This window comes from Triticum urartu, chromosome 1A (genome assembly GCF_056163025.1).
Source record: "Triticum urartu cultivar PI428250 chromosome 1A, HENAU_Tu73, whole genome shotgun sequence".
Classification (NCBI taxonomy): domain Eukaryota; kingdom Viridiplantae; phylum Streptophyta; class Magnoliopsida; order Poales; family Poaceae; genus Triticum; species Triticum urartu.
Window position 1 is genome coordinate 20,047,271 of NC_141873.1, and position 19,443 is coordinate 20,066,713.

The following is a 19,443-nucleotide window of genomic DNA, read 5'->3' on the forward strand; positions in this document are numbered from 1 at the left end:
TGTTTTGACTTTTGTATGGTTTGGAAAAGAGAAATGAGCACATGACACAGTATGATGAAGTTGATGCCCCTCTTTTACTCCAAGTAGCAAGTGCTGTCACCATGAGATAGCATTCCTTTACATCTTCTGAAAAAGGTACACCCCTCTTTTACTGTTCTGAAACTATCTGATGAACAGATGTATAAACCATTGCACTTTGCTATGTTCAGCTAGCCGAGGCAAGAAGCATTCAGAGATACCTACACTAGTAGTTGATTCATAGCTATGTGGAATGGTTACAGACTGAACAACATGTTCCAGCAGTGATGCACTAGGATGATAATTCTGTAGTATCATTGTATTGAATCTTCATGTCCTCCGAGTGAGCATTTACTTGGTGATGAAATTGCCTTTTTTAGCTGGACCGGTAATGAAATTCTTACCGTGGTGAGAGTAGAGCACCGTTTCATATTGATTCCTCCTGTCAAGGTTAACTTCTCACGGGAGTTCTGAGTAGAGGAACCAAGTAGGAGTTGCACTGAAATTATACCAAAATTTCTCTGTATTGATAACATGGAGTAAGGAATATATAATTGTGTTTGAATTCATAAATTGGTAAGGTTGGAGCCCCTGTTGGTAGATGTTAGTTCATTTATGACTTTCTCTCTACGTATGCACTCCATTTTGCACCGAAGGACCATGTTCCTCTGGATCTAATAGAAACAGCCCACAGAAGATTACCTTTGCTATTTTCTCTGCATCTGGCTTGTTTTGACTTTTGTATGGCCTGCAAAAGATAAATGAGCACCTGCAATGTATGATGAACTTGATGCCCCTCTTTTACTCCAAGTAGCAAGTGTGGCCACCAGGAGGTAACATTCCCTTACATCTTTTCAAAAAGGTACACCCTTTTTTTCTCAAAGTGAAATCAACACTACTGTTTTCTGAAACAATCTGGTGAACAGATACAGAAACCATTGTACATTGCTATGTTCAGCTAGCTGAGAACACGATGCATTAACATGGAAAAGGACTTATGGCAATCTCTTGACACTGATAGTTCATCCAACCATCAGGTCGCACATGTACACTTTCCTTCTTCAGTTTAGACTTCAGATATATGCACTAAGATTTTGCTTTGAATGAGGTTCACAGGCACCAATGAGGTTTCCTCTAAACTTTTTGCAGGTACCACAGACAGAAAGGGATGCTCGCTCTGCACCCAGCATTACATGCTTGGAAGCCAAGTCTCGCCGTCAGAGATCAAAGCTTAAAGCCTTGGCATGATTTAATTTAAACACTCAATGGCAATGGCAGGCACTGCATCTCTCTTTCCTCCATTGCCTTTGCTTTGAAGCAATTCAATCGCATGCCCAAACTGAGGCTACAAATACATTGCATGCTCTCTTGTCTCTTCCATCCTGCAACCAACACTTCCATTATTCGAGATATCAGTCATGGCTTCCAAGCTCTCGGTTGCTGTTCTCCTCCTTTGTGTCGGAGTGTGCGTGGCTCGCAACAGCGACTTCTCCATCGTCGGGTACTCGGATGAGGACCTGTCGTCGCACGACAGGCTCATCGAGCTGTTCGAGAAGTGGCTGGCCAAGCACCAGAAGGCGTACGCGAGCTTCGAGGAGAAGCTGCACCGGTTCGAGGTGTTCAAGGACAACCTGAAGCTCATCGACGAGATCAACCGGGAGGTGACCAGCTACTGGCTCGGCCTCAATGAGTTCGCCGACCTCACCCACGACGAGTTCAAGGCCGCCTACCTCGGCTTCAGCCCTGCCACGGCTCGCCGGAGCAGCAGCCGGAGCTTCAGGTACGAGGACGTGTCTGCCCATGACTTGCCCAAGGACGTCGACTGGAGGAAGAAGGGCGCGGTGACGGACGTGAAGAACCAGGGGCAGTGCGGCAGCTGCTGGGCCTTCTCGACGGTGGCGGCGGTGGAGGGGATCAACGCCATCGTGACGGGCAACCTGACGGCGCTGTCGGAGCAGGAGCTCATCGACTGCAGCGTCGACGGCAACAGCGGCTGCAACGGCGGCATGATGGACTATGCCTTCTCCTACATCGCCTCCAGCGGCGGGCTCCACACCGAAGAGGCCTACCCGTACCTCATGGAAGAAGGCAGCTGCGGCGACGGCAAGAAGAGCGAGTCCGAGGCGGTGTCGATCAGCGGCTACGAGGACGTGCCGGCAAAGGACGAGCAGGCGCTGATCAAGGCGCTCGCACACCAGCCCGTCTCCGTCGCCATTGAGGCCTCCGGCAGGCACTTCCAGTTCTACAGCGGGGTAAGCATACATATTAACATATATTTCTGGCAATGGAAAAAAAGCCTGACGTGTCACCGAAATGTGACCCACATGCATACTCACGTTGGATGACATTTTTCAACTTACACCCTTCTACTGGACTAACTTTTGTTCTTAACATTTGCTCTGAACTATGTTTGAAATGACTTGTAATCTGAAACATTTTCCTGGTTCCCGCAGGGGGTTTTCGATGGTCCGTGTGGCGCGCATCTGGATCACGGGGTGGCGGCGGTCGGGTACGGGTCGGACAAGGGCAAGGGGCACGACTACATCATTGTGAAGAACTCGTGGGGAGCCAAGTGGGGCGAGAAGGGGTACATCAGGATGAAGAGGGGCACCGGCAAGGGCGAGGGCCTCTGCGGCATCAACAAGATGGCCTCCTACCCTACCAAGGACAACTAATGATGATCGCGGCTGCCGATGTTCCAGACTGAGATGCTGCATCCAGAGCACGCGTTGAACCATCCTTGAGAGTCGTTGTTCCTCATCTTCGCATTTCCGTTGCTTTTTCTTTTATGTGGTTTTTATTTCGGTTAACACGACAACAATGGATGGAATAAGAAAAAAAATGTTTTCAAGTTTCCTTTGAGATTGCTGAGCTTGTCTGGTTACTGTGTTGAGTGTCATGGCCTGAAAGTTCAGATGTAAGTGAGTGCAGGTAACATTAATGCATGGAGTCAAGCTCTGCTCTTCCTCAGAGACGCTCCATAATCTTCACACCAAACAGTCATCGGAACACATAACCCCAGTGCCACCAAACAACCAGAAACGCCTCTTCTAGAAAAATGCATTGCCAATCAACACACCACATCTGTCATCTAGCCCAAGATGTATCATCCAAGGACAACAGTTACCTGCAGTTGAACAGCAAAACCTAGCAGCCTGCACCAGATCCATTACACTTCAATCCAATCCTTTTGGTTATTAGACCAACCAAAAAAATCTCTTACTTCGGACTTCAGAAATAGATTTGTTTATTAGACCAATCAAAAAAAAATCTCTTACTTCGAACTTCAGAAATAGATTAATGAAATCCAAGTTGAGGCCTTCAAGTCTACTCTTCAAATTTATTTACTCAAGTGATCAGTAATAAATAATCTACATCTGCCAATCCAATGACCAGTTTTAAATAAGGCATCACGGAAGCCTCAAAGAACCATATTGAAGGGCTTTTTTATTTATTTTTCAGTTTCTCATGGTTATTCTCATCCTTTTTTTTTCAATGGAGCCTTCTTGTCACATCACTTATTTTATCGAAAAAGTCTTTCACCCAATTTATATATAAAGCAACGACCAGATATACACATCCGGATACAATACGACACCAACACACACACCACACCCACCCAAGGCAAGGTACAAGGGTGCCGACGCACCGCCACACTACCCAATCAACAACCAAGCAACACTATAGATGAGCCAAAAAGAACCGCTTAGAGCCAACGAGGACCCCCCAGAAGTAGCCGTCAAGAAGAAGTGAAGTGGGACACTGACAGAGCATTGACTCCAAGGCGGTGCCTTCAAGAAGGGCATGGCATCGGATTGCCGTCACTGCCTGATCCCGAAGATCAAGTTTTCACCCAAAGCAATGTGAAGGAAAAGGAACCTCATGACGGAGCCTTCATGAAGGAAACGACGCATGCAGCCGCCGCCACCGTCGGCCGAAAAAAACCAAGTAAATAATGTACTCTGGTGTTAACCCCCACTCCGCCCATCATGCTATGCCAGACATCACCGCACCTATTTATATTAAACTTCTTTATTTAGTCATAAATTATCTTGTGCTTAAATATAGTTTCTAATTGATATACAAAAAATACAAACATGTTGATGTTTATTTACATACATATTTTTCTACCTAATATTATCATTAGAAACCTTTTTTTCTAATGTTAGAATTAAACCTTAACTTGTGTGTTTCTATCGCATGTGCATCCTTGATGTCTTAAATAACTCTTTATATCATGTCCTTATGGACGTATTGGGTATCATCTTGATATTAACTAGATCATGAAAGGTGCACGTTGCTGCGCCCGTCTGTTTGTAATATTAAATATTAATGTTCAAAGAAAATCTCTACTATTAAAGGAGAATCGAACGTCGTGATGGTTTGACCTCCTATAATTCGACCTTCAGGATCGCCTGGCTCTCCTCCACCCCACCCTCCTACGATTCCCTCTCTCCCGGCGCGATAAAAGGAAAAACAGAAAAACGACGATAGAAAAAGAAATAGCCACGATCGACCTCCTCCCACCCATCACGCAATAAAAAACGCTCGATCCCGCACGCATATACAACCCCGAAAAACCAGCCCACGCTCCCCCCATGGTCGCACGTCCCGTCAGCCCCACCTCTCGCCGACCCCTCGCTCCCGATCTCGTCTCTCTCCTGCCAAATAGCGGAGGCAACGAGGAGGAGGGGGGCGCCTCGCTCGCTTCTGCTGAGTGCTGATGACGATCATGCCCACCGCCACCCCCACCGCGCGCGTCCGCCGCAGCGGATGCGGCGAGCCGAGCCGCGAGCCCCAAGCCGCGGGACACCGGGCGCGGCCACCCCTGCCGCCACCGCAGGGACAGGAAGAGCAGTGCCACGGAAGCCGGCGAGGGCTCCGAGGAGAGCGCTCACCCCGAACCTGACCCCCGCCCCCAGGCGAGCTTCGGTTCCGCCCCCCGTAATCCTTGCAGGTGGAGATGGAGTACGTGACGGAGAAGCCCGGCCTCAGCGCCGACCATGCCCGCCTCCCCGCCTGTATGTTCGTTGACATCCGTTGCACATGCCCACCATGCCGGCGAAGCTTCCGCGCTACCTGCATAAACAGATTGACGTAAGCATGCTTCCTGTCCTAATGCTTAATTTTGGGTCTTAGTCTTGAGTTATCCTTGGTTAGTCTTTGTGATGCCTAATTTTTGGTTCTCACTGTTTAAATCTTCTTGGTTTGTTTGGAATTACAGGCCTTATTCCCGGTTGGGTCTTGTGATCACAACCCTGGAGACATACAAGATCGATGAGGTACACGTTGTTCAATTTGGTTAGTGATCTACCCTTTTCCCATAGTTGGATCCTTTCTTCATGTGCATCTTCCTCCTGCAGATGGATTGGTGTTTCATGAAGTTTACCAGGTTGGTGCTCATGCCATGGTGGTATGCCAGCTGCTTGCAGCATGCGTTAGCAATCAACACCAGGACTCCATAAAGACCCAAAGAGAGGCAAAGCAACAATGAAGGTATGTATATACCAAGCATGTAGGGGCAGCCTGCACGTTGCTGGCATTCTTCAGGTTACTCTTGATGTCCACGTTGAGCATATAGGTATCCTAATATGCTATGCATTTGAGTTCTAATTACAATTATGAATAGTTTGCTTTGCAGAACTGTCAAACTACTTAATTTAACAAGTTGGTAACCTTTGAATGTGTAGAACAGTAGTGAGGAGATTGTTGCCGAGCTTACAAACCACTATGCCCAGCATGCACATATCTGATTTCCTCTTCTAGACTGTCCAAACCACTATGCCGAGCTTAGAGACCACAATGCCTCCCATGTATAGCATGTTGGCTTTTTTACATCCAGAAAAAAAATAGTCCATACAACACCTATGGTCAAATTCAATTGTCAACGGATGTTTGTTTTATACACAATATTTTCTAAATTAATGTCAAACTTCAACAGATATATACTTCTAACAGAGTCAAGCATGCTACACGCATAGCATTTTCTTAGATGGTATATAAGGCTTGAATAATAATTGTGGGTTCTCACGTACAGGCTTGAATAATAATTGCGGGTTCTCACGTACTATGTATAATGTAAGAGAAACTATATGGATGATATATCATTAGAAAAAAATGAAAGAATTATGATGGCTATTAATTTGCTCGAAATGATTACTCCACTACAATGCTCCTCATAGCTTTATAGTTCTGTGATGCAAGCATATGTGTTCTGGAGCCTTTTTTGCCAGGGAACTCTGAAGCATGTGGTTGAAGTAAATATTGTATAGTCAGAGACAATCTTTGCATATTCAGGAGCAGACCGCACCGCAGGCTGCTGGTGCAAAAACACAATTGGCACCGTACAACAGGCAAAGCTTCATTACAGAGTTCCGCATAGGGATATGGGTTTTGCTGACCTTCTTTCAATGATGCAAATATAATTTAATACATGTTCTCGTTGTGCCAAGATTTATGTGTTGTGCATTGGTTTGTAATTTTTTGTGCATTTGGTATGAAATTCATCACTCGCTTTTGATTCTTTTTTTCCCAATGAGAGGCCTTGCTAATAGATTGTCATCTCTCATTGTACTATGATTGTGAAAGATGCAATGTCTTTAGTCTTTACTGCAACGACATCCTCCTACAGTGCATCGAATGCATTCGATCTAGGACCTCACACACAAAGGTGGATCCATTATTGTGAAGATGAGCAAGTAGTTGAATGTTTTGTAAAGAACAAATTCCAAAACAGAAACATGATGAGATGGTTCAAGCACGTCACAGCTCTAACAATTATTGTACAACAGTAATATCTAAATATTTCACTTATCTAAAATGCTTGTCTTATTTTACTTTTTATTAGTCAAGCCCGAGCAACATTTTTGCTACTTTGGGATGTACTACTTCCAGTAAGTCTGTTATTGGCTATACATGGGAGTTCAAAAAAAATACAGACTCCTTTCTTTCCTGCATGATTGTAGATGGCTACCCAATAGGAAATTTTCCAACCTTCAGTAAATATAGATGTATTTGTACGGGCAGGTTTGATGCATGATTGAAGATGCATGTAGGTTTCAGCTTCTGAAAGACAAGTGTATATGTATTACCAATAATTACTACTTCATTTACAAATGTCACCTTTTGTGCGCATGACAAGTGCGTTATAAATTAGTATCATGTTGCCTGCACACTGAGCTTATTATTTTTCTTAATAATGTGTGATATTTTGTTTCTGGTCAAAATGACCATTGCTTGTTTTTCTCGTGATTTGATTGTGCTCTTTCTGAGCTATGTATCTATATAGATGAACCTCTCAATTTTCAGTTTACTTGAAGGGTATATTATATGTAAACTTCTCCGACAATCAAATTGCCACATAGACTACTTTATTTTGGTAGTAACTGTCTTATGTGCATCCATCAGAGCTATTGCACAATTCTGTCCCTGCTTATGGCCTTTTCACACTTCTATATGTGTTGCTTCTTCTTTTAGTTTTTCAAGACATTGGTTCTTGTGTTTAAAGTCTTGATGTGTGGAGAACTACTTCTGCAGTGAGCCGGCATCTGGTGAGCGAGAGCGCATCACGTCTTCTCACAGCATGCCGCCATCAGTGAAGGTGGTCATCGATTAATATCGAGCTTGACCAGTACTTCCATAATGTTGTTGCCTGCTCTTGTTGGGTCATTGATCCAGACCCCATCTACGTGGGAAGCTACTATTTTTCATACATTTGCAAAGAGATGCTTGATAGGAGAAAATGAATAGGAAGGGCATGAGACATTGGATATGCATAACAGAAGAAAAGTTTGGTCAAATGTCACCATGTTCCTTTTCGCTATCAGGTGTTGAGAACCTAAATAATGCACACAAGTTTACATATTCAGTGTGATGGTAGTGTGTCGTCGTAGTTTTCTGTTAACCAGGCATGTTGGTTGTCCTACTTAATGTTCATGTTAGTCCTAACTTATCACATCGTTCTCAATCTTGAGTCATGTGTGGAGTTTTCATCAGCAACCATACAAAATCAGAAAGCATGTCCTAGGTTCAAGGTAATATTGATAATTTGGAGGTGATCAAATCATATGATTTTTGGGAACGAATATGACAGTCTTGTGAACGAAGATGTCAGTCTTGAAATCGAGCCGCCCATCACAAAGAAGTGCAATTGATGCCTCTGTTGCTAGATATATCCTCAAGTGATACTCGTATCATGTTTGGCTCTTTATGCTATGAGCGGAATTTAAAGATTGAATTAATATTTGATATCACTAACACACATCTATTTTTTCTTTTGACAGTGCACTGTATGTGGCAAGGAGGCGACGACGAGCCCAAGGCTGCCAAAACAATATCTTCCCTGTCCAGGAGCTCCAAATATGTGTCTCGGCGCGAAGGATACGGACCATGGCCATTAGAGTTTGAACATGACACCGTTGATGGAGACAAATAAGGGATGCCTCACATACACCGTCAACAATTGGGTTGATGGTGTTGTGTCTCGGGACACGGTACAAGCAAGCTGTAGTTGCCTCCCTCCCGTATACATGTTTGTTTTGACATGAGCCAAATATATTATAATTTACCTGACATGAATTGTATGTATCATGTAAAATGTATAATCAAATTATGGGTTTTAAGTGTTGCTTGCTTTTCAACACCTATTTAGATTATGATTGCAATTGTTTTAAGGGATGCCTCACATACACCATTTTGTTTTCTTTTTAATCAATGGTACGAGTGAAAAAAATGAGGAAGGTACAAGTGGAAAAAAATGTTTCCTTGTAGATCCAGTCACACACTGATGGGAAAGGTCGTCAACAATGAGAAGGAAAAGGCCGCTCACATATATTAGTCTGAAATCCTCTGGCCCTTGGATATCGCGGAGCTGGCGCGCGAGCAAACATAGAGGAAGGAAGGAGAAAATAAGATGCATGAATGAAGATGGGTAACGCATGGAAGATGCTCTAATCAATATTTTGTTATATTTTTGTGATGTTCCAGTGTCGCATGTATATACCTATCTCTGACTAAATTTACAACTGAATGGCAATGTCCGAACATTTATTTGGGGGCCAATAACCTTCAACTTCTATGATATTTCATCAAGGGCATGAGGATATAAAATTTTTTGGGGCCAATAACCTTCAACTTCTATCACTAAAACAAAATTCAAGTATGAGTCACATGTATTTTGTTTTAGTGGTACATTGTATAGTACAAGAAAGTATAATAAAATATTTTATGGGATGAGCACTTTAGTGGAGGGGTTGCAAGGATGATGGGAGACAAAATATCCCCTCCCCTCCCTCCCCTTTCCCCTCCATTGTGACTGACAAGGGGTGACGGTGTCAGCGGCCAACAATGATGGTGAGCAACATGTAAGTTTGTTGTTTTGTGGCAACACACGGGCACTCAACTAGTATTGAATAATTGCTGGAACAGAACGGTTGGTGTACTCGACATATCTACCACAACCCGGATAACCATCCCCCAGGTGTAGTCCTAGTTCTTGTTTAGTCCATGCTATCAACACTTGGTTTCATTGTTTTAGGAAATCAAGTGCACACGTTCCATGTTTCCTTTTTTCTCCTAGTAATTTTGAATCTTCTCGAATGAGAAGCACACCATTTCTTCCATGTTCCATTTCTTAGAAGCATAAAAATAATATATGTTAAAACATGCGCACAAAGTAGATCGAGTAAGATAAACCACATTTCCGGTGATGAAGACACAAACACATTTGAACTTAAAAGCGATGGAGGAAGCTGGAACATGGTATTAAAAGAAAAGGGTAAATCGACAACAAAGTTATCTAATCATTAAGACCACCGACAGATAAATTTTACTAACCCTTATTGAAAACACTTGGTATAACTTCAGGCCTTCCTCGTACTTTAACTCCTGTCCATAGTTTGGTTACACTGATTTTTCGTAACACAAACCTAAGCAAACAGTGTACTGTTATGCACTAAGTAATTAGAATTATAAAAATAATACTATTTATTAACTTGCCCCCAGGCGAGTATACAAATTTGTCTCTTCCCTCCACTCCTTTCAGCCCAGTGTTGCTCATCATGGGTCCTGGACCTCAATTTCACATCTCACCGTATAAATATGAGATATTATTTTCAGAGAAATAACAAAGAAACATCTAATGCGGAAACACAAGATATGTTAATCTGATAATATGCCAGATGCTCTTTTTTTTTACTAACATGGAGTACTTGAATTATAAGCACATGGATCTCTCTATACTGTGGATCTCCACATTGCTCCTCTTATCTTATAAGATATATAAATTATATGTATGCAGAATTGAGTACTCTAAAATCAAGGTAAAAATAGTAAAGTACCTTGTTAGTAATTCTCATAAGAGTTTGATGTGACCAGCACTGCGTCGGTGACAAGAGCAAACACGAAAAAAATCCATATGCAACAAGGCTTCATATCTTTAAGGATAGTGATTCTGCTTACTTGTGTACCTAGGAGATGCTCTTATAGAAACCTTTTTAAGAAGGCCAAATCTTTCATGCATGCGATGATACAATTTTTAAAAATCATAATACAAATAAGAAACCTTGATATCAGAATGAGACAACCCAGAAAAAAAAGTATATGAAGATAAAGGGAACTATGAATCAGCAAAACCCAAAAAATTCCTGCCTCAAATAAGCTGCTAAGATCCGCTCATTCTACTGTAAACCAAGTTTCAGTGTCATCCTTTGTGGTAGTACCTCACCTGAATAAATCCATTGCTAGAGAATTGATACAAAAGGATCAATACCAAGTTCATTGAGGCGTTCGCACAAACACAAACTTGCAGTAAAATAATGGGAAGATCATTCCTGAATATGAGGAATTAACACAAACATATAACACAGTGTGATGGAGATCAAACAATGGGGAGAAAACCTCAATTTATAGATTGCCTGCTGCAAACAAAATATATAATCAGCAACTTGTCCATAGCAATCAATCAAAATTACAAAATGGTTACGCAGAATTTTCAACACAAATCTAATTAGGAGTCTTGTTTACAAACATCCATAAACACCGACTACCATCAGTAGCAAGATCTGAGCAAAAAAATGCAGATTGGGGAAGGGGAGTGGGGGCTTTAGCAGCATATGGAGAGAAAAACAAAGGCATTGATCGGTTTTTGACTAAAGGATCCTCACGACAGTTGGAGCTCAGGATTCGACCTTGCTTGCTGATGCAACTTGTAGCAGGAATTGCGGGAAAAACCAACCTTCATCTATCTCTAAATAAGTGGCAGTCGAGGGATGTGGTCGTTGGGGGGCACGTGCCGTCAGCGAGTGTGATTGTACACGAAGGCGGCGGTGGCGTTCGAGGAATCCCCCATCGACCATCTATAAAAGGTGTGAGCAACTGAGGCGTCGAGGAGGAGCTACTTGAACTGGAGTCATCGCCCAAGATGCTCGTAGCTTTTTCGTCGCCGCCTCTACAGCCTGGTCAGAGCTTCACGATCTAGCGCGTGGCCATCGGCTAATCAACTTACTCTCCCGTGATAGGCAATCCGTTTGCTAGAGCACGAAGGGTGAGGGAGAGCACCAGGAGACGAAGCTATATGCGAGCGCAGGAACTGAAGCGGCTGTAGGTTGGGGAAAACGCACACCTCTATTAGTCGCCGCCCGTAAGTGGCGCACATCGCTCGCGGTGAATGCTCCCTGGAACTGAAAATTCATTGCCTCCTTCAATGCTTCAACTATAGTCCGTTTCACCCCTCTGCTTCACCGAACAGTTGAGCGACGCTTCACCTCTACCTGCATCGGTGTGCGCGTCGGGAGGCTCGAACCAACACGGGCGCATGGTCTCGGTCCTCGACCAGTAACCGTCCGAACTCCGAACCGCATCGCCAACACTGGCCTCTCACCAGCAACCATGCGACTCACTTTTTTTTTTGCTCGAGAGAAGCGACCGACTGTCTCTACTCCTTTTGACGGAGCAAGTTCCTCTTCTGCTCCAAACGAGCTGCACCACATAACGCTACATGGGAGGAGAGAGCGAGTGCGCTCGACAATTTTTTTCTCGCCCTTCCAAAGTTGCGACGGACGGGAAAGCGATTACGACAAACTGAAGGCCCGTTGGGCCCAATTAACAGGAGATTGTGGATTTTGTTATGAGAGAAGCGACCCAGCCCATGCAGCCCGATTTGCACAGCAGAGGGAGGCTGGACCGGATTAGAGGGAAATCCAACCGCTAGAAACGCCCACAACTTGACATCTGACGGCCAAAAGCGATAATGGCCTGAGAGGGCTCCAATAGTGCTCAGTTATAATGTCTTTAAATATATTACCCTAGAAACTGCTTTTTTTTTAATGTATTAGCTAGCAAATGACTTGACAATTTTTCTAGATTGTACAAGATTCTCAGGTTTAGGAGAAACGGAGAACTCTAGAGTGTACAAAGTACCAACTAGTAGTTTGTCCTTGAATTATCTTCTCCCGTCGCTTGTTTGTGGTGCCTGTTTTGTTTCTATGTTTACGTAAACACTTGATAGTCTTTTTTTATTGTCACACTTGATATAGTTTGTGGCTGCAATGGGGCATAAATATTCTAATATGTTATTTACCTGACATGTTATCATTAATGTGATCGCATACCAGAAAACAAGATTTTATGGGGCAGTTGAGACCTGCTACTGCAACTGCTTTATATTGACCCTTATATGACCATGTTGAAATAACACTACTCCGGCAATTAGATTATTATTTGTTCTACATCATATGTATTGTATTTGTGCACACATTGGCCCGATACTTTTTGGTCTCGCGCCAAAGATGGTCCCCGGTAGTATATGGGCCGTTTTCTAGATGTCCCGGTAGATTATGGGCCAAAATTGTACCGACAGTGTGTCTGTTGTTGTTGCTCAAGTTCTCCCGGCAGTTTGTCTGCCCTAAGATGCTTGTACCGGCATACACTAATGTCCCGACAGTCCATTTTCCCTTGAACATGTATTTCTTCCGGCAGTTAATTGCCCCTAAATAAGTGTTGTGGTGTAGTGTCTATAGTAGTGCTTGTGTGTTGCCTTGTGAAGCTTGCTAGCTTGTTACAACACATCATGTAGGGTTGTATCACCTAGTTGTATTTCTAGAGAACTTATTTTTTGGCACTAGCCTCTAAAAGTAACTATGAAAATAATTTAATTTGGTAGCCGCCTATTCACCCATCCCCCCCTCCCCCCCTATAGTTGACATTATCAGCATCTTTGATCCTTTAATTGTTATCAGAGTAAGGTCTCTCTCTTGTTGTTTACCTTCACAGCTATAGAGTAAGGATGTCGACCGATGAGAATCCCGACTACGAGTTGAAAATTTGGAATTGGAAAGGAATCTTGTTATATTTGAACAGAAGAATATTGAGTCAACCGCCACGTTGAATGCAGCAAAAGGATGTCGAGTCAACCTCCACGTTGAACGCCGCCGGCATAGCCGGTATTGAGGTTGATAAGGAAGACTACCTCAAGTAAAGCATCGGTTCCCTATACTTTCACAAGGCACTAATGTTACTAATATAGGCCCTCCACCTACTCTCGATCCTAAGAATTATGGTCATTGGAAAGCTTCGATGAGATCTCATGTTTGTGGTGCCAACTTTGGCCTTTGGGAAATCATCATGGACTAGAAGGGTTGAGCGCGCTTTGCTGCGCCGTTCATGTTCTTGTTTCTTTTTAAAAGAAACATACTCACTTTGTTTCAAAATATAAGGTGTATTACTTTTTTGAAAAATTAAATCTTTTAAGTTTGATCAATTTTTTAGAGAAATATATCAATATCCATAATATCAAATTGATATGATTAAAGTCATCATGAAATGAATTTCCATAATTTTTCTATGTAATATTGTGGATGCCGATATTTTTTGCCCCGAACTTGGTCAAAACTAATACCCCTTATATTTTAGAACTGATGGAATATTTAGTTTGGTGGGTGAGGGAGATGGTGGACTGCGTTTTATTTTTACTTATAATGTGGTGATTTGGTGGGCCTTCCGTGGTGTGATTCTATGTTATCCCCTAATCAACCTATATTTATGTGGGGAAATTTCTGCGTCAGTGGCTTCATGTACTACATTGGTGGTACAATATCACATTATGACGCTTCCTTTTTGTAAGTGGTGGGAGGGCGGGTGGGATTGATACATTTTTATAGGCCAGTTACTGCAGATTGATTTGAAAAATCGTTGGCCCGATCAAAATCATTAAACAAATCCAAAATTGAGTACGTCAATTAAATGAAAGAGCTTGAAAATTAGGGAACAAGTGAATTTAAGAATTGAATAGGAGAGCGCCTAAAATTTGTTGACCAGTTCAAAATTGGGTGGTCCAATTCTAAATTAAAGACCTCAATTAATTGTGAGGTCTTAAAAATTTGGAAGCATAGTGTATAGTATAAAAGAAATGAATGAGAAATTGTTGACCCGATCAAAATCGGGTTACCCAATTCTAATTGAAGACCTCAATTAAATGTGGGCTCTTTAAAATTAGGAAGCTTAGTGCTAAAGAGGATATTGACTCCCCCGTGGATCCTAAGAATGTAGCCTCCTCAGAAACGAGGGCCAGACAATTTAAATTTCTTGCTTTGTTTATGATTACATGTTTATCCCTTCATCTTGAACCGATTGCGGTTCAAGATGAATGGATAAACATGTAATCAGTGCGGTTCAAGATGAAGGGATAAACATGTCTAGCAGTGAATGTATTCCTAATTGGTTCAAGATTCTTTCAGAGGAACTGGGGATTGTTAAACGAAGATATTGTTTGTGCCATCCAGCAATTTTTCGTTTCAGGAAGTATGCCCGAAGGGATTAATGATACTACCATTGTTCTTATACCTAAAGTGAAGAATCCCCAGTCGATGAAAGATTTTTGGCTGATTAGCCTATGCAACGTCATATATAAAGTTATTTCCCAATGTCTCGTAAACAGAATGAGACCCATCTTGGATGGTATGATTTCTCCTACCCAAAGTGCCTTTATTCCTGGAAGATTAATTTCAGATAATACTCTCATTGCTTTTGAATGTATGAATTCGCTAAATACATTGAAGGATAGTCGTGGTGAATACTGTGCATATAAGTAGGATCTCGCTAAAGCTTATGATCGTGTGGACTGGAAGTTTCTGGAAAGTATGCTTGGAGCGTATGGTTTTGCACCAACTTGGATAAAGTGGATTATGGAGTGTGTTATATCAGTAAAATTCTCTGTGCCATTAAATGGGCAGTTGTTGGAGTCTTTTCATCCTTCGTGTGGGCTTAGGCAAGGAGATCCTTTTGTTGGGGAACGTAGCAGAAAATCAAAATTTTCCTACGTGTCACCAAGATCTATCTATGGAGAAACCAGTAACGAGGGGAAGAAGAGTGCATCTACATACCCTTGTAGATCGCGCGCGGAAGCGTTCAAGAGAACGAGGTTGATGGAGTCGTACTCGTCGTGAACCAAATCACCGATGATCCTAGCGCCGAACGGACGGCACCTCCGCGTTCAACACACGTACGGAGCAGCGACGTCTTGTAACACCCTCGATGCGACTATATCTCCCACGTGTCGAGGCACGACTTAGAGGCATAATCGCATTGAAGGCATATGTCGCAAGTGAGGTAATCTTCACACAACCCATGTAATATAATAAGGGAAAGAGATACATAGTTGGCTTACAATTGCCACTTCACCCAATTACATGAATAAAGCATTACATCAATCAGATACAATCAAGGCCCGACTACGGAGCCAAAATGAAAGAAGAACCCCAAATGCGACAAAGGTCCCCGATCGACCCCAACTGGGCTCCACTACTGATCAACTAAAACGAAACAACATAAAGGACAAGATCTTCATCGAGCTCCTCCTGAGCTTGGTTGCGTCATCTGCACGGTTCAACGGCACCTGCAAGCTGGTTTTGGAAGTATCTGTGAGCCACAGGGACTCAGCAATCTCGCACCCTCGCGATCAAGACTATTTAAGCTTATGGGTAAGGTAAAGGTATGAGGTGGAGCTGCAGCAAGCGACTAGCATATATGGTGGCTAACATATTCGCAAAAGAGAGCGAGAAGAGAAGGCAAAGCGCGGTCGAGAAACTATGATCAAGAAGTGATCCTATAGCAACCTACGTCAAGCATAACCCGTTAGTGGCAGAATTTCACCTCAGTTTGAGATGGTTTTCATAAGACCATATGAAGTTATTCTTTTCGTTGCGGATTGTTTCAACAACTCCGTGTGACCCTTCTCTTTAAGATGCTTTTCAAGCTCATTGGAGGTAGAATATGTTGTTTTCTTCTCCATTCTTTTGTTCCGTCGATACATTCTTCTATTCTTTTGTTCCGGAGCCATTATGATGTTGCTTTCTTCAACCATCATTCCGCTTCATCAAAGATCATGTTCTTTTCATGATTGTCCATTTAACCGGAGTGTCATGCCCTCTTTGCAAGTTATATCATCTTATCAAATTCTTATTCAATTTCTGTTATTTTCAACCGGAGTGCTGCCCGAATTTGGTCTTCCTTGATCCCCTTCCTTAACTGGAGTGTTTATATATATATATATATATATATATATATATATATATATATATATATATATATATATATATATATATATATATCTTCCCTCCAACCTCAAGGTTTTCGCAATGCTCTTTGTCCCTCGTTTCTAACGGAGTGTTTTCGACCTAGTTCACCTTCGTTGTATTCTTTTCTCGAATTTGTTCAACCTTGCAAGGTTCTTGGTTTCACTCGTTTGTCAAAGAAGCAACTTAGTTTTATCTCTTCTCTTTCTCTTCCGTTGTCCCTCCGGTGCCATTCTAGATCTCGGGACGAGATCCTCTCGTAGTGGTGGAGTGTTGTAACGCCCCGAGACCGATGTGCCAGGTGTCGTTCAGTTATTCGTTGTTGTTGCTTTGTCATTGCTTGCGTGTCATGCATTGCATATCATGTCATCATGCGCATTTCATTTGCATACGTGTTCGTCTCATGCATCCGAACTTTTTCCCCGTTGTCCGTTTTGCAATCCGGCGCTTCGTTCTCCTCCGGTGGTCATTCTAACTTTCTTTCTTGGGTGGGGGTTAAACATTTCCGGATTGGACCGAGTCTTGCCAAGCGGCCTTGGTTTACTACCAGTAGACCGCCTGTCAAGTTTCGTACCATTTGGACTTCGTTTGATGCTCCAACGGTTAACCGAGGGACCGAGAAGGCCTCGTGTGTGTTGCAGCCCAACACCCTTCCATTTTGGCCCAAAACCCACCTAACTCTGCTCCATCATCTCGGTCGTTCGATCACGATCGCGTGGCCACAAACCGCACCTCATTTGGACTCTCCTAGCCCCCTCTACCTATAAATATGTGATCCCCTCCGAATTTTTCGCGTAGTCCAAACCCTAGCCGTCTTCTACCTCGCGCCCGGACGAAACCTTCACCACCGGCCGGACATGTCCGCTGCCTCCGCCACCTCACTCCGCCCAATGAGAGCGCGACACGTCACCCCGCCGCCGCTTCCCCTCCACTCACCGTGCGCCACATGGCACCGCGCCGCCCCACTTCGCCGCCGGCCCGCGGAGCCCATCCGGGGCCCGCGCGAGCCCGGATCTCCGCCGCCGCCCGCAGGCACCCCGCGCCTCCTCGCTCCCGCAGCCGGTCGAGGGGAGGAGCCCCTCGATCCACGCCTTCGCCACCGTTTCTCTCCGCCGCCGTGCGCCCTCGCCGCCGCGGGCCACCATCGCCGGCGCCGCCTTGCCCGTCCCGACGCCGCTTTCCCTCGCCGTCGCCTCCCTTCCTCCGGCCCCGTCCAGATCCGGCATGGAGCTCGCCGGATCCGCCCGTTTCCTGCCGCCTCGCCGGACCCCGCTCGCTGCCGGAGTCCTCCATCGCCGCCATCGCCATGGATCGGGAACCAGTTCCCCCGCTCGACGACGTTGACCCTCCACGTGGGCCGATCTAGCTTCCCGGCCAGCGCAGCGCCGAGTGCGGCCCAGCCTCCCCGCCTTGGCCTCCATGCCCAGCGCAAGCGCCCCAAGGCCAGCCCAGCCGGCCTCGCCTCGGTCTTCTTCCTCCTCTGCTGGGCCAAGGCCCAGGGTGAGCCGCCCCAGCGCCCCCTCCTCTTGTTATTTTTTTCCCTGCCGTTGGGCTTGCCCAGTGCACTGTTCAGATGCGGCCCGTGCCATGTTTTTCCCAGTTCTACGAATTTAGCTATTTATCCAGAGATTGCCAGTTTTGCAGATTAGACTCTCATGTTCATGCATTTAATAACTCACAAATGGTGCATCGGATTAAAATGATTTATATATGAAACTTGCTCAGATTTTTGTGTAGATTAATAATATCCAACTTTCATCTATGTTTGAATTATTTAAAATGTTGTTTGCATTAATTTGCTCCTATGCCATGCTAAAATGATTTAATTCATAACTAAATAATCGTAACTCCGATTTTAATAAACTTTATATGTAAATGGGGTAGAATTTTGCCTAGTTTAACATGGTGGCATCATCTTGCATGTTTAACAACTCTAAAATTGTGTTTAGGGCAGAACAGTACCAAATCTATAATATGCCCATGGGGAGTTTCCGGAATTGTTGTTCGTTGCTTCCGGCCTCATTTAACCTTGAATAGATAGGTAGTTTTCATTTGCTTCACCCTCTTGCCCTGTTTAATAACATTTAATATTGTTGGGTACATAAACAAGAGAGAACTAAATAATTGATGTGGTGTTTTTTCAATATGCATCCCGATGCATATTGAGCTCCACTTAATTTGTAGGATTGCTTGTGCACTTTGCCATGACATGCTTCATTAAACCGGACATGCATCATACTCGATTGTGCATCATGCCATGTTGATGTGTTGGTCGTTTACTATGTTGTTTGCTTCTTTCCGGTGTGCTTCTTCGGGTTGTTTCCGACAACGTCGTGTTGTGAGGATCCGTTCGTCTACGTCCGTTTATCTTCTTCATGGACTCGTTCTTCTTCCTTGCAGGATTTCAGGCAAGATGATCATACCCTCGAAATCACTACTATGTTTGCTATGCTAGTTTGCTCGCTCTTGCTATGCCAATGCTACGATGCCTACCATTTGCTTGTCAGCCTCCCAAGTTGCCATGTCAAACCTCTAACCCACCATGTCCTAGAAAACCGTTGATTGGCTATGTTACCGCTTTGCTCAGCCCCTCTTATAGCGTTGCTAGTTGCAGGTGAAGATTGGAGGCCGTTCCTTGTTGGAACATTTACTTACTTGTTGGGATATCACTATATATCTTATTTAATTAATGCATCTATATACTTGGTAAAGGGTGGAAGGCTCGGCCTTATGCCTGGTGTTTTGTTCCACTCTTGCCGCCCTAGTTTCCGTCATATCGGTGTTATGTTCCCGGATTTTGCGTCCCTTACGCGGTTGGGCTATAATGGGAACCCCTTGACAGTTCGCCTTAAGTAAA

The 19,443-nt window shown here is 43.8% G+C and overlaps 1 protein-coding gene across 1 annotated transcript; it reads left to right on the forward strand.

Annotated features, from left to right (window-relative positions):
* The first annotated feature begins 1,388 nt into the window (after positions 1–1,388).
* Positions 1,389–2,880, forward strand: LOC125543271 (cysteine protease XCP1). The gene is made up of 2 exons (XM_048706572.2): positions 1,389–2,270; positions 2,472–2,880. The coding sequence occupies exons 1-2, from the start codon at positions 1,437–1,439 to the stop codon at positions 2,691–2,693; spliced, it is 1,056 nt and encodes a 351-aa protein (XP_048562529.2). The 5' UTR covers positions 1,389–1,436; the 3' UTR covers positions 2,694–2,880.
* The last annotated feature ends 16,563 nt before the right edge of the window (positions 2,881–19,443 follow it).

Coding starts and splice junctions, on each gene's coding strand:
- LOC125543271 (XM_048706572.2), top strand. CDS start 1,437: ATGGCTTCCAAGCTCTCGGTTGCTGTTCTCCTCCTTTGTGTCGGAGTG. Junction 2,271..2,471: donor ACTTCCAGTTCTACAGCGGG/GTAAGCATACAT, acceptor TGGTTCCCGCAG/GGGGTTTTCGATGGTCCGTG.